The sequence below is a fragment of the Camellia sinensis genome, chromosome 7 (genome assembly GCF_055761805.1).
Source record: "Camellia sinensis isolate YWXY chromosome 7, ASM5576180v1, whole genome shotgun sequence".
Classification (NCBI taxonomy): domain Eukaryota; kingdom Viridiplantae; phylum Streptophyta; class Magnoliopsida; order Ericales; family Theaceae; genus Camellia; species Camellia sinensis.
Genome location: NC_138967.1, coordinates 38658783 through 38675249, shown reverse-complemented (window position 1 = coordinate 38675249; position 16467 = coordinate 38658783). Strand labels below are relative to the sequence as shown.

The 16467-nt window shown below is 35.4% G+C and overlaps 1 protein-coding gene across 1 annotated transcript; it reads left to right on the top strand.

Moving 5' to 3' along the window:
- Window positions 1–11842: 11842 nt before the first annotated feature.
- On the top strand, window positions 11843–13487 carry LOC145795051 (uncharacterized). Its single transcript, XM_082877788.1, has 3 exons — window positions 11843–12590; window positions 12945–13195; window positions 13317–13487. The coding sequence occupies exons 1-3, from the start codon at window positions 12401–12403 to the stop codon at window positions 13386–13388; spliced, it is 513 nt and encodes a 170-aa protein (XP_082733914.1). The 5' UTR covers window positions 11843–12400; the 3' UTR covers window positions 13389–13487.
- Window positions 13488–16467: the final 2980 nt, after the last annotated feature.

Genomic DNA, 16467 nt, shown 5'->3' with positions numbered 1-16467 from the left:
TTACCAAACAGAGTCATTGTGGATTTGGCACATAGGCAATATGAAGTGACATATCTATATCTATATACACAAGAATTGCCGGAGGGTTGATGGCTTGTATTTTCATCTTCCACAATTGCCCATGATTTTTTTCCCTATTTTACTGTTTATTATTCTCATTGTAAGGTGTGTATGAAAATTCAGTTCCAAAAAAAAAAAAAAAGCTGTGTATGAAAATTGCTCAACATTGGGCTAGCGCTGCGCCCACGAACCGTTTCACATACACAACAAAACAAAACAAAATAAAAAAAAGCGGCCTCATTAATTATTCTCAGTAATTATAAAAATTATAAAGTCATAATTTTTAATTGTTGTCTACTATGCAACCAAAAAAAAAAAAAAAAATTTATACTTTTGATATCATTAAAATTATTAATTGATTTAATGATTTATAAATAAAAAGATAATTTGTTATGCAATTAGAAATTGAGATATAATTTTCAAAATTATAGAAAGTAATTTATATTTTAAATAAATTTCAGTGTGATTGTAAATTATTCATGTATTTATCTATTTAATATAAATAAGGGCAAATTATATCCCCCCCAAAAAAAAAAAAACATGACCTTAATACTTAAATCAAAGTCTATTTTGAAGTCTATCTAAAGAAAAAAGATCTATTCTGGAGAGTTCTACAGTATTAGAAGGTTGGGGTTTTATAAGAACTGTCCTGTGAATACTCTGCAATTTGTGTTCTTACTCAACAAATCTGCTCCTCGTATATTTAGGTCTTCCATCAGCATAAGTTATCAAATTATTCTGATTTGTTTGCTATTAATTTCGAATTACGGCCCAATTTCTTTGAATCTCAGTCGCGATTTCGGTGTTCACTCGCGATTTCTGATTTTTGTGATTTCTGTGTTTGTTTGCATTTCTGTGTACTCTCTTCCTCCATTCATATATTCTGGTCAGTTTAGAATTTCACAAGACAATTGATACAATTTTCTTGATTTTAATTCTACAAGATGAATTATTATCATCAAGAGCAATCAAAGGAATTTTGGTGAGTAAATTATATCAAATAAAAAAACATGAAGGAAAAATAAATTGAACTTTTTTTTTGAACTAGAGCAGTTCTGTACCCATAAAAGAAAATAAGGAGCGACGTTAACACCCTACTGAGGGGGGATTAGTAAGTCCTTCGGACTAGGCTTATAAATGGATCGGATCTGTCAAAATCCGAATTCGATCCAATTAAGAAAAATTTGAATCCGATCCGAATCCGTTTAGCTCATATCCGATTATATATATTTGAATCTGAGTCTGATGATTTCGAATATCCGATCCGATCCATTTATTTATTTATTGAGCTATAATTTTATGTAATTTGATTTTTTTTTTTTTTTTTTCATTTTATGTTTTCTTCATTTAAATTTTTAATAATCAGATCGGATTCTTGAATTATCGGATCGGATTGGATTTTTGCGTATTCAATCCGTTTAATAAACGGATTAAACGGATTCGGATTATCGGATTAGATTTTCAGATTGGATTCGGGCAGATTAGGATTAAATCTGATCTTATTGACGGTCTTACTTCGGACTATTACTCCCCTTCCCAAATCATCACTAAACAAGCTGTGATCTCCCACGCGCGGGTAAACAAACATGGCCTATAGACCATGTACACAACCATATTCTCCAATATATTAGAACCCAACTTCAGCATCAATTTCTAAAAATGCAGTAGACCATCCAATGTTCATTTTTCTGTTCTAAAGAGCATAAACTTTTGGCTGGATGTTAAAATCATTTTCCACCCAAATAGTTTTGTCATTAGACTATCATGAATTTTATTAGAGGTTAATAGTTTCCAGGTGTTCCTTAAAAAATTACACCTTCTTATATAAACTGAAGTAAGCAGTAGAAAAACTTTTTTTTTCCCTTTTTTTAACTGTATGAATTCAAGGAGAAAAAAAACAAACAAACAAACATTTCCAATAAAACAACCCTTTTTCAAAGAACATCTTTCTCCCTCTCTCCTCCTCTCCCCCTTTCCCTACTTTCTCTTTTCTTTTCTTTTCTTGGGATAGTTAGAAATATTTACATAATAAAATGAGAATTCAAATTCAGTTCTTCTCTTTGTAATTCATTCATTTATAGTATCATATGATTTATGTTTCCGACAGAAAATTTTAAAATCTTAATTTAATTCATTTATTTATTTACTCATATTATTCAGTTCTTCTCTCTGTTTTTAATTTTAATTTTTTCTTTTTTTTTTAATTTTTGGTTTGCTGTTTTGATTTCATGTCTCTGCTTCCAATGGGTTTTGCTGTTTTCCATATATAGGGTTATGAAGGATGATAAATAATTGAATAAAATTAGTGAGCTATTATATTTGATTAGGATGAAATAAAAAGATAAAATTATTTTTTAGTGTTGGATAAATTTTTGGGAAAATCGGTCTAAGGTCCCTATCCAACTTTTAGTAATGGATTAGGTCCACAATGTGTTCTTTTGTAGTCTAAGGTCCCTCACCCCATCCCCTCTCCATCCACGTTGTCCTGAGCTTGATCACTGCTAGCTCCAAATCCCCAACCCTTGACCAGTTGCTCTCCTTCCTCAACTCCAAATCCTGCGACGAACTCAACTCTCTCTCTTCGCAGCTCGTCTCCCTCGCCAACTGTGGAAGTCGGGAAGAGAGTATCATCCATGATTCCAAAAGGTAGCCCTTACTGTTCTGAAATATTGATTCCTGCAGAACCAACCAAGCCCCTTTGGATGGAAGCTAGTGCTTTGGCTGATTGCAGCTCCTTCATGAAAGCAGACCCAAAGAGTGTTTCAAGTGTCAGATTCTTCCCAGAATGGGGAATACTATCGGCCTTTTCCTCTCTAGAGTTGTCAGGGGCAGTGCCAACAATTGCACCTTCAGAAATATGTAGTTTGTCAAAGGATCTGCTGTCTAGATTAGGGGATTGTGCGATATCACATGCTTCCGTCTGTGCTTGGAGGGACTCCTCCTCAGAATACTGTTGTTTCTATTGCCCGGGATTCTGCTTTTTCAGACCTGAATCGGAAAGGGGGTTATTCATCCAATTCATTGGAGTATAGGTTACTCACCTCTATAGTCAATCCTGCTCCCTCTGATTATTCTGATACACACAAACTGGTTCTTTTATACACATCAAACCCAGAGAAAATTCAAATCTCTCTGGGTTGAACCTAGAGAAAATTCAGTCCAACAACCCAGAGAAAATTCAGACCAACCAACCCAGAGAAACTGTGAAGAAGGCTATGCCGAAGCCGAGGGAATAGAGAAGATGGCCAATTTCCTTGAGTTGCGGCTGTTTGAAGTGTAATGGATGGTTATAGCCACCTTGAAGGGCTTTGAACTAGAAATATATGTATTTATCTGTCTTTTTGGTTTTGTTGTGTGAAAACCTCCTTGCATGCTTCTGAGATTGCGACTAACTAGTGTCTTTGGATTGGTGAACTTCAACTGCATCTGTATACAGTGGCTATATCGGTTAGGTACTGCATTAAAAAATTATTCAAAGGATCCAGAGAAATTTCAAAATTTCTCTGGAGAGATAATATTGATAAAGCTAGTTATCATGCATGTTCATGAAACTTCCAAATCCTCTTGTAAATTTGCAGTTCTTATGTTGATTGATATGCTATACCTACTATTCCTCCTCTGTTATAAATCCTTGAATTTTACAAAATTGTTTTTTAAAAGTATACACACAAACTGGTTCTTATATACACGTCCAACCCAGAGAAAATTCAAATTTCTCTAGGTTCAACGCAAAGAAAATTCAGTCCAACAACCCAGAGAAAATTCAGTCCAACCAAACCAGAGAATTTTGTAACTTGTTGCTGAGAGCAGGCGGGCGAAAGCTCATGTGCAAAACCAACTTGAGCAGTCCGATGCTGAGAGGAAACGGGCATCTGTTCATGATAGAATGAGGGTACCTGTTACTTACGACGATCTGATTGGAGAGGAGGATCCAAAAGACAAATCAACCTGATCTGGGAAGAACTGCATGTTTCTGTGGTTCGAGCAGTTTTGTGAATTTTTGGTTCTCCAATTTAAATTCCTTTCCAGCATTCTCTTTCTCAGCTACCAAGGTAATAGAAGGCATATTTTGCCTATTCTCCAAGAAAGGAGGTGTTTGTGTTTGGAACTTTGGATTAGTGCTTTGCTTTCAACTGTCAAAATTGAACTGCTTATACATTCTCTCTCTCTCTCTCTGATTGTTGGGTTTGATTACTTGATTGCCCCCATCATCATACAAGCATTCAGCCTTTGCCCTTCATAATCATTTCCTTTCCAAAATTGTCATCAATCTAGTCTCAACATTTTCAACTCAGAGAATTTCTCTGGACCAGAATTTCTCTGGGCAGAATTTCTCTGGACCAGAATTTCTCTGACCAGAATTTCTCTGGATCGAATTTTCTCTGAACTGAAATTTCTCTGGATTGATGTTGAGGGACCTTAGACATAATGAAAATAGTTGATGTTCTTTATACTATAAAATCATAATATCAAGGACCTTAAATAAAAAAAATACTCCTAAATTTTTTTTATGTACACTATATATGGTATTATTTACTCCCCTTATTTTTTCCTATTGAATTCTTCATACCATTACTAAAATTATCCAAAATTTAGTAATATGCAAAAACAAACATCGAATTAGATTATCTTGTAGAAACTATTTATCCCCCTCTTTAATCTTGTCTCACTTATCTCACAATCAAACACCATATTAGTAAAAAAAATTATGAGTCAGTGATAATTTTTAAAAATCATTGCACATAAATATAATTATCATTTTTATTATGAATATTTATAATGTTTATAACTTTTTCTAATTAATTTTTCTAACTTCCGCTACACTGTTATTTGTCCTATTAATATTTCTAAAACAATGATACTATGTATATCAATTAGTGTACACATTAATTGGTACATAAACCCCACATATTCCCTTTTCAATCAATTCCCTTTTAATACTTCAATCAAACATACGCATAAAGCACGAATGCTCCTCTCCTTGTTTCCTTTGTCCATTCACTACAGGAAAAAGTGGATTTGGTGGCGTTTTTTTAACGACGGTTTTGTGAACGTCACTGTTTTTATTATTTAACGGCGTTTTATAAAACGCCACGTATTGTATTACGCAAAACGACACCGTTTTATAATGGGAGGCGTTTAAAAACGCCTCCGAATGCGGTAGCCACACGCGCCTCTTTTTTTTTTTTTTTTTTTTTTTTGTTGAACAATAACACGGGCCTCTCAACCCTTATTTTTGAATCGGAGCCTTTCTCTCTCTCTCTCAACCCTTATTTTGAATCAGAGCCTCTCTCTCGCTCTCTCTCAACCCTCTCTAAGCTCCATCAAAGATTCAGAGCGAAGATTCAGAGCGAAGCGATTTCGAAGCTCCATCGAAGATTCGGATCGAAGCTCCATCGACGCGATTTCGAAGCTCCATGCCTGCGATTTCGAAGATTCAGATCTGAACTCTGTCGTCCCCTCGATTACTCGCATTTCAACCTCCATTGAATAGTCTACTTTGTTTCTGAACTGCAATCGGTACTCTCTCTCTCTCTCTCTGTCTCGCTCTATTTGTGATCTTTGGGAAAAATGAAGAATTACTGTATTGGCATCAGGCACTAGTTATTTCATTACTTTTTTTAGTCAATTCTATTGTGATGATATAATACTACCAAATATATGAATAGCAATGTTAAATAATACCAGTAGCAATGACAATTTTGTAATAAGCAGAGTCGGGGAAATGATGATATAAAACTTCTGGAAAGGGATAATCAATCAGAATTTATAAGAAAATTTATAATAAGAAATCTCAGAGTATTCATTATAAGCGATAATCAATCAGAATTTTCATTTTCTGATAGCAGCAAGTCTGAATCCATCAGCATGCAACAAAAAATCAGTACATTGGAATATTGGAGGCAGGAGCTACTGCTGCTTGCACGGAAGTTTACATTTTGGCAGTGAAAAATTGAGCTACCATTAGCTAGAGAACTATTAATTACTTATTTTCAATCTCTGAGATATGGGATCTGAAATAGAGCCTTCCACATACATACTAGTTAAAGGTTTTTCATCTACACATGGGATAGTATAGACAGCATGATACAATACTCCGAATGAACGGACAATTTCCTAATACCAAACAACAGTAATATATATATATATATATATATATATATATATATATGTATTATTGAAGAGATCACTTACATGATATAGGGGCGAACCGCTAAGACTATAAAGCACAATAGTCATCTCTGGCGCTGAAACTGTACAAGTCCACATGATGGCTTTGGATTCGGTTGACCGCAGCCTTTCAGGGTTAGAATTTCCATCTTGAAGCACCATTTTCTTCTTTTTTGAGGACTGCAGGTGCATCCATGGCTTTAGTCTGCTCATTATGATGTTGCACTGAGTACCCCCAAGCTTAACTTCAATTTCAGATCTGATAGGCGAGGTAGGCTGGAAAGTAAAGCATCCTAAATAAGTTTTTAAAAAAAAAGTGATGCAGAAAATAATATATCCAAAGGTTGTTCAAAAGTTAACAACCATATAGCTAATATGTGCATGTATACTGATAATAGTCCAAATAGATAAAAAAATCACATTGGAGTCTAACAACTAAATTATTTGATAGCTGCACTGAGCTGTGACTATAATAGATTTTTAATGTTCCTTTTTAAACACACATCAATAGCATAAAAACCAGGCAATTGTATATACATCTATGCAATATTCATGTTTCATTTTATTTGACTCAATTCAAAGTTTAATTAAATGAACTACGTAGAAGAATTACACCTCATTGTCAATTTAGGGAACTTTTTCCTTTTAACCTTATATGTTTTTAGTAGACAAGCAAACAAAGAAGGTGATGCAAGCTCGAGTGCAAGTCCCCATAAGGTGCAGCTCCATTATTTCTTACTAAAGTTACATTCCATATATTCAGTTTTATTTCTACTAATTATAAACCCTTTTGACTCGAGTGTTTTTTGCCAAATTTTTAATTTAGTGTTAATTCCTCTCTTAATGTCATCCGCTAGAACAATATCATATGCTAACAACATAAGCCATGCTAACAACATTTCATCGACTAGAACAATGTCATATTATCAGACAACTTATATCCACGTGAAAAGCTGGCAGCTTCCTAGTAACATAAATGAACTTTTAATTGTTGTTTCAGAGTCTATAAAACCTCCACTCATCTAGTAGCGTTGCTTCGGTTGAAAGTGGTTTAAAACCCTGCAAACACGTGCAATGGGTCGAGGAATTCTCATTGAAGATACCAAACGCCCCACAATAAGCATAAACCTCGGATAGTTTACTTGGTTGAGTCAGTAATATTTGCCAATCCCGAACACCGTCTAGCCATGCCAGCTGGCTAACCTGTCCTGATTGTTCCATCACAAATCTTGATAGCATAGCACTGTTCTTAAGAGAGTAGGTAAAATAGCTCACATGAGTGTACCTGGCTGACTTTAAAAGTTAGGAACAGATAAATTAATCAGAGAGCTAGACAATCTTCTCACTTGTGTCTTATATTTTTGTGATTCTAGTTATTAACGTGGATAACTATGATTGTGATTGTGATTGTGATTGTGATTGTGATTGTGATTCCTCAACTAATATGATTGTGATTGTGAATGTGATTCCTCATATGGTGGCTGCTCTTTGGTGTTTTTTGAATCATCATCATCATCATCATCATCAGAAGTATTCGAGCTTTGGTACACTTATTGGTTTGGGTAGTGGGTTTGAACTTCCCACATCCATGAGTTCCTGCCAAAACTATTCTATTATTGATGGATTTGAGAGAGCAATGTATTTCTTGAATCTATCATAATCTATCAAGAGCATTGTAGAAACTTTTGGTTTCTTCATTAATATGCTTCATACTAGATATGCTTCTAGTATGCTTGATAGTACTAATTTAGATTGCACCACCGGGATGCAATCATTAATGGTGCATGCATGCATAAATAGCCTTAGACCCGTCCAAGAATCTTCATTAGAGATACCTAGTCATCTTTGATGAAGCTCTTCTTGGATTGTCCAGTTTGGACAGTTCAGGAGCACAAGTCTGTATTGTAATTAGTAGTTCTACTGCTTATAGTCCATCTCGTAGAGATTTCGCGTAGCAACTCCTCGTGTTCTCCGAGTGCATACTAGACAAGGTGTAGCAGTACACCTAGTCTATGTCGTGTATTTGGAGAACCATGGGGAGATGCTGCCGAAATTTCGTTAGAGATGAACAGAGCGGTATGAACTGCTTTTTACAATATAGACCGTGCATTCCTGAATGGGAAAGTAAGATGAACCAACATATTAGAGACCAGTTAGAGGTGAATAATGTCATGTCGCATGCATTATAAGGTACTGAATTGAGGTTAAGATTAATTAAAATGGAACGGTAATTTTGAACTTTGTTGATTTGGCAGTGACATTTGTAGTGTAAGACAGAGTCAGATGGATAAAAGTTGGATAAATCAGCATAGGTTGCACCCGGAATATATACAAGGGGTTAAGGAATTTATTAAATTTGCATGCGAAAATAAGCCGTTGTTGAATGAAGTCACATGCCCATGTAAACGGTGTCGTAATGTCAAATTGGTGGAGAAAGGCCAGTTAGGGGAACATTTAATGATCAATGGGTTTCTTCCAAGTTACATCAGTTGGATTTTTCATGGGGAGAATTTGTCGTCGCCTGTGCCACACAATGTGAATGTCGGGCAAACTGATTTGAACGATGGTGATGAAACTTATGAAATGCTATATGAAGGATTTGGACTTCCTCCACCAAGATTTATTCATGAGGCAGCAAGTTCTGGTATTAAACAAGGTCCAGATGAGAAAACCGAAAAATTCTTCAATTTATTGAAAGAGGCCGAAAGAGAGTTGTATCCTGAGTGTCAGAAGTTTTCAACGCTCTCATTTATTGTTCGGTTATTGCACATCAAGTGCCTTAGTGGATGGAGTAACAAGTCTTTCACGATGTTGCTTGAGCTTTTGAAGGATTCGTTCCCAAAGGGTGAAACTTTGCCAAAGTCATTTTATGCAACTAGGAAACTCCTTAGGGACTTGGGCCTCGATTATCATAAGGTACATGCATGCCCAAGGGATTGTTCACTATATTGGAAGGAAACAGCTAGTATGGATGATTGCATAGTGTGTCATATGCCTAGATACAAACAGGTTGAGGGGGAGGGGAATGATGTTAAGAAGAAGCAACAAAGAATTTCACAGAAGATTGTTAGATACTTTCCATTGATTCCAAGGCTTCAAAGATTGTTTATGTCATCCAAAATATCTTCTTTAATGAGATGGCATGCAGAGGGCCGAATTGATGACGGCAAAATGAGACATCCCGCTGACTCTCCAGTCTGGAAATTTTTTGATAATTTGTATCCCAAGTTTGCGAGTGGGCCTCGCAATGTCAGACTGGGTTTAGCAGCGGATGGATTCAATCCATTCAAGGCAATGAATGTCTCTCATAGCAGTTGGCCAGTTATTATGATGCCATACAATTTGCCACCATGGTTGTGCATGAAGCAGCCTCATATGATGATGACATTGCTCATCGATGGTCCTTCTTCACCTGGAAATAACATTGACGTCTACTTACGCCTTGTAGTGGATGAATTGAAAGAATTGTGGGAAAACGGTGTTGACACGTATGATGCGGAAACTAATCAGATGTTCCGAATGCATGCTGTGTTATTGTGGACTATAAATGATTTTCCTGCCTATGCAATTTTGTCTGGATGGAGCACGAAAGGTGCTTTAGCTTGTCCTTGTTGTAACACACATACTCGTTCTCGATATTTGAAGAACGGAAGGAAATTATGTTACATGGGGCATCGTCGCTGGTTGAATGAGGGTCACAAATTTCGGAAAGCTAGTGCGTCTTTTGATGGCACTCGTGAATTCGAACCATGTCCAACTCGGTTATCAGGGGCTAATGTGCTACAACAACTAGGCCCTAAGTTCAAATTGAATTCTAAGCGTCAACAATCTAGCAAACGGAATCGAAAGGGGAAAGAAAAGGAGGAAAATGAGGACTCGGGTCATAATTGGAAGAAGAAGAGTATTTTCTTCGAGCTATCATATTGGAAGCATAATTTGATTCGCCACAATCTTGATGTGATGCACATTGAAAAGAACGTGTGTGATAATGTATTGTGGACGATATTAAATGTTGATGGGAAAGGGAAGGACAATTTAAATACTCGCCGAGATTTGCAAGATATGGGAATTCGGAAGGCACTACATCCTCAGAAAAGGGTTGGGAACAAGTATTATTTGCCTCCTGCATGTTTTGCCATGAACAATAGAGAGAAAAGTCTATTCTGCACACTTTTAAAGAATATCAAAGTTCCAGATGGTTACGCATCTAATATCTCTCGTCGGGTTAACCTCAAACAGCGTAGCATATCTGGACTGAAAAGTCATGATAATCATATAATCATGCAACAAATACTTCCAATAGCAGTGAGAAATTTGTTACCGAAGAAAGTGGTTGAACCATTAATTGAGTTAAGCAATTTCTTCAGGCAGTTGTGTTTCAAAACCCTAGAGGTGGATGGTCTAAATCGTCTTCAATCCCAAATTGCTGTTACACTTTGCCATCTTGAGAGAATTTTTCCTCCATCATTTTTCGATATAATGGAGCACTTACCCATTCACCTAGCTGAGGAAGCAAAGATTGCCGGTCTGGTGCAATATCGATGGATGTACTTTGTAGAAAGGTGTGTAATTCTACTCCAATGTCCATTTTGTATATATTTGCTTGTTAATACTTGGAAGTCATGTATGCATCTTTTTGATTATAGGTACCTTATGACGCTTAAATCATACATGCGTAATCGAAGTCATCCTGAAGGTTCAATTGCACAGGGATACTTAGTCAAAGAATGTATGATATTTTGCTCAAGGTACTTGCATGATGTTGAGTCGAAATTGCATCGACCGTTAAGGAATTGTGATGTTAGCGACAATCCTGAGATATTAATGGGGCGGGCTTTAGGAAAAGGAAAAGGGTTTGTGCTTGATAACACAACATGGGTACAGGCTCATCGGTATGTGTTATTTAACATCGCTGCGGTTGTCCCATATCGAGAGTAAGATAGACACAACCTTTGTCTCATTGTGAATGTATTTATACCAACTATAATTATCTTGCATTTTACAAGTAGTTTAATTGTGTAGGGAACATCGTGAATTTATTAAGCGGTCACATCGTCATCTCAGAGATTATGATGTGGATCGTCGTCACAATGATGAGTTTCCCAAATGGTTCAATTCTCATGTAAGTGCATGTCAAGCACAACAAGTCTTTTATATTTTTGTAATACACGTGTTTCTATATTTTTGAAGTTGTTAATTGATGTTTAATATTGATAACTTTCTTTTAAAAATAGGTTGCAGAGCTGTTAGCTACTGAAAATGTAGCGTTGTCAGATGAGATCAAAATTTTGGCTTTGGGACCTAGCCAAAAGGCCACCAGATTTAATGGGTATATAATTAATGGTACTAGGTATCATACTAGGAGTCGTGAGTTGAGAAGAAAAACTCAGAATAGTGGGGTTATGGTGAAGGCAAAGACTTCTAGCTATGCAAGTGCGAAAGACATTAATCCAGTGGAAGGTGATGTAGTGTACTATGGATATGTGACAGATATTATTGAATTGTATTACTCACATGACCATAGATACATGTTATTCATGTGCAACTAGATTGACAACAATAAGGGACTCAAGCGGGATGATTTTGGTTTTACACTTGTTAATTTCAATCACTTGTTGTATGCGAAGAAACAGGACAGTGATGAGCCATTCATCCTAGCATCTCAAGCACAACAAGTCTTTTATGTTAATGATTCTGTTGATGAAGATTGGAATGTTGTACTCAAGATGAAACCTAGAGACTTGTATGAGGTGTGTGGAGAACAACCAACTATTGATGAAGGACTACATTACAACGAAGTGGAAGGATTTGGTGATCAAGAGTTAGATGTAGCTTCCTTCACTTGTGAGGAGGACATGGATTGGGTTAGGCAAGGTTTTGATGGAACAACTGTTGATGAAACTATTGGATCTCTTGAAGCATCGACAGAGGCACCATTTGAAGATGACGAAGAAATGATATGATATTGTAATTGGTTGCATATTCACTTTTACATTTGTGTTTTCTGTATGGATATTCATGTTAATAAAATCTTTGCTTTTATACCTTTGTAGTTTTCTTTAAATGGCCATTTTTACCTTTCATGTACTCTTATTCTGTTTTGAATGCAGTTTCTTTATAGATTATCATGTCCTTACTTTTATGTTTGTAGTTTCTTTATAGATTATTTATGAGTTCTAGCTCCGAGAGTTCTTCTAGTGAGAGTGAGCAATCAAGCTCTAATAGTTCTAGTTCAGATGAGACTCATGCCACACTTAAGATGAGAGTCATACCCGATCCACCGGCATCATGGCATCCACCAGGCAGTCTTCCTACCACATCACGTAGCGGTAGTACATCACATGGCTCAGTTTCAGCTGGTATGTATAGATATTTTTAATTGTGCTTGTTTTCTCTAAAGATCTAAAAATAATGTTTGCTAATTTGAAATAATGCTGTATGGATATTCTTCAATTTAGATCTAAAAATAATGTCAAACAAAAAAGGAAAAAAGTAAAAAGATAATTCATGATTTTAAAAATATGTTAAAGTCAACTTACTTGATTAAAGTAATTTAGGGTGACTAAAATGTGGTTGGAGAATGGGAATGTTTGACGCTGAAAATTCATGATGGTCATGCACATGCACATTTACATTTTCTTGTTGTTGCAGTAGTATATATATATATATATATATTAAATCAATTATTTGGCCCCGTTTTTGTTTTTTTATAGGTCCTAGCTCAAGTCAAGCCACACAAAAGCAGACAAGGGGTCCCACATATGTACATGGTCAATGGGGTACTTCAGATGATGGCATTTTAAAACTTGTTTCAAATGAGTTGAATCAAGTAGTTGAAGGATACACACCCCTTGCTTCACATTTGGGCGTTCTGGCACGAGATGGGAGTCTTGCACCACTCACTTTTACGACTTGGCATTATGTCCCACAGCAAAATAAAGATAACATATGGAGGGAGATAAAGGTAATCCAAATATTTAATATGAAATAAGTTGAAATGCATATTACAATTGGATTCCATATGAAATGCATATTACAAGTGTAGTTGACATTGCATATTACAAGTGTGTATAATTGTAATGCAGGCTCATACGAATGCAGATGATTCCATGAAGAGAACAATAATGACTTCATTTGGGAACAATAATTCTAATTAATTTTTCTAACTTCCACTACACTGTTATTTGTCCTATTAATATTTCTAAAACAATGATACTATGTATATCAATTAGTGTACACATTAATTGGTACATAAACCCCACATATTCCCTTTTCAATCAATTCCCTTTTAATACTTCAATCAAACATACGCATAAAGCACGAATGCTCCTCTCCTTGTTTCCTTTGTCCATTGCATCATTTTCCCCCTCATTGCATCTATACGTTGTGGACTGTGTTTGCCATTGAGACCACACATTTTTTTTGTCACAAAGAAAATCAAATTTATTATTATTATACACATAGATATTTAGAATTAAATGTATAAATTATTTTCAAAATATGTGTTTTATGTCATTTTAATCATAATATTTTAAATGTGTCAAATTAGTCATAATATTTTAAATGAATATAAAGACCACTTAATAACAAAATTAATAGACTACAATTGACTAATGGTAACGTAAAATGTTTTATCTTGTATAATTTACTAATGGTAACCTATAATTTGACTTTCCCATTTTACCCTCTTCTTTGGTAATATTTACCAATGTTGATGGTACTAATTTGAATGAAGGGTTTTTTGTAATAATGCAAAGATTCTTCGTCAGTTATGACACATAAATATGTTGGTTTTGGGTAAATTACAAATACACTCCGGAGGTGTGTTTAAAATATGAAATGTCCCTACAATACTAGAAATTACAACTATTCCTTATTAGAATTTTTATTTTAACAGAATAAACAGAAAAAAATTGTAAAAAAAATTAATTTGAATAAAATATGAAAAAGTTTATTAAAACAAAAGAAAAATTGTCTAAAAATAATTTTTAAAAAATCAAATCAAACAAAATAATTTGTTATAGGCTTTGCATTTTAGAAATATAAATTTATCACAAGAATACCCGTGCCTTGCATGGGTCTAAAAATATTTTTTTGGAAAAGTTACCCATAAATCCTAAATGTTGAACTTGTGTTCCATTTAGTCCCAAAATTTTTCTTCTGATCCATTTGGTCCTTTATATTGGAAAAAGACGGAATTGCCACTAGTTTGTGTTGATTAGTGTGACAGCTGTGTTGTACATGATATTTAGCCCTGCGTTTGATGAGAATGTGCAACGGTGTGCGCGTGGTTTTGTGACACACAGTGCAAAAGTACACTAAGGGTTTTTATTCTTTTTGTACTTACAGCCATCACAAGAGAGAGAGAGCCGCTGCTGTCTTCCTGTGCGTGTGTCTATCCCCTCTCTTTGTTTTAATCCCTCACCAGAGAGAGAGATATATATCTTGTGTGTTTTTCAACTAGAGAGAGAGAGAGGTCTGTATTGATCTTTTTCACTTCCAAAATCCACTGAGAGAGAGAGAGAGAGAGAGAGAGAGAGAGAGAGAGAGCCAGTAGATGCATGTGTGTTGATGTCCCAGTCTGTGCCGTGTGTACTGTGTGCGTTGTGTGTGTATCAGTGTGTGTGTGTGTGTGTGTGTATGTGTGTGTTGAAGCCATGAGTGTGTGTGTGTGTGTGCGTGTTGAAGCCATTAGTGTGTGTGTGTGTGAGTGTATCAGTGTGTGTGTGCGTGTATCAGTGTGTGCGTGTAGATGCATGTGTGTTGATGTCCCAGTCTGTGTCGTGTGTACTGTATGCGTTGTGTGTGCTGTGTGTGTGGGTGTGTGTTGAAGCCATCAGTGTGTGTGTGTGCGTGTGCGTGTATCAGTGTGTGGGTGTGTGTTGAAGCTATCAGTGTGTGTGTGTGTGCGTGTATCAGTGTGTGTGTTGAAGCTATCAATGTGTGTGAAACAAACACACAACCTCCCACGCCTCCCTAAAACCTTAACGTGACACCCCGAATGTTCCACCAATAGAAATATACGAAATACCAAAATGTGTGCAAGTAATTCTTAGAAAATCGGTCCTGTGTGAAAGGAAGGGTATAATTGTCCCACTAAATGAAGCAAAACAAATGAATAGGATCAAACATGAATATATTTCCTCACTGATAGGACTAATGAGAACAATAAAATAAAATTGGGACCAATTGGTAAAACTGTTTGTAGGATGGGATTTATCAGTAAATATCCCTATTTTTTTTTTTTACAAATGAAACCAAATTAAAATTTAACAGTGGTACCATATGATCATTGGCGTGTAATATCACCAATCGATTATTCCATCTTAATCAAAAATAATAAAAAATAATTCACTCATTTGAATTAAAATTTTATCTCACCTATTTATTCCACAATTGTACTTTATAATAGAAATTAAAATTTCTATCATATATTTAATAATTGGTTCTAATCAATTTTGTAAGAAACTAATCTTATTTTTGGAAAAAAAAGTTCAGGTAATGGAATGAAATAAAGTGCAATAGAATGAAATGATTATTTTTTAATTTTTTTATGGAATAATTATTATTTTTTTATAATGCATTTTTATTATTTTTTGAATGAATCAAATATAAAATAAATATTTTCAAAAAAATGTCATATTATTCAATTTTATTTAGTAAACTCAATAAAATATTAGAGTCAAAAGATCATACTAACCCGTGCCTTGCACGAGCTTTTTTTTACTAGTCTATATATAAGAATCACTGTCTTGCTTGTGGGTTGCTTTTTGTTATTCCTATTTTGACCTTTGTTTGTTTTCAAATTTGTTATTTTATCCTTTAGCTTGGTTGGTGAAACAATTTGGGTGGTGGCCTTTTGGAAATAATGTAAGAAATTTTGATTGTTTTGGTTGAGAAGGCTTGTTTTAGAGGGCTGCTAAATACCCTTACCTTTCTACTTTGGACCCTCCACTTCTTTGGCCCCCTACCACCAAAATTGCTTCATTTTTTATTTTTCTTTAGACCCCTACCATAATCTCAAATATACCCTTTGAACTCCACCGCTACACCTTCCACCTTCAACTCATCCTTCCCTACTCCGGCAGTCCCCCTTCCACTCTGGCAACCCTTTCTTGCTGGCAACCTGCTCAGACAGTGACAGCAGTAACAGAGCAACCATCTATTTCCTTGGATTATCAGACAAATGCAAATTATGTTTCAAGGAATATAACAATGTTAGAACTATAATGGGCC

Coding starts and splice junctions, on each gene's coding strand:
- LOC145795051 (XM_082877788.1), top strand. CDS start 12,401: ATGAGTTCTAGCTCCGAGAGTTCTTCTAGTGAGAGTGAGCAATCAAGC. Junction 12,591..12,944: donor ACATGGCTCAGTTTCAGCTG/GTATGTATAGAT, acceptor GTTTTTTTATAG/GTCCTAGCTCAAGTCAAGCC. Junction 13,196..13,316: donor ACATATGGAGGGAGATAAAG/GTAATCCAAATA, acceptor ATTGTAATGCAG/GCTCATACGAATGCAGATGA.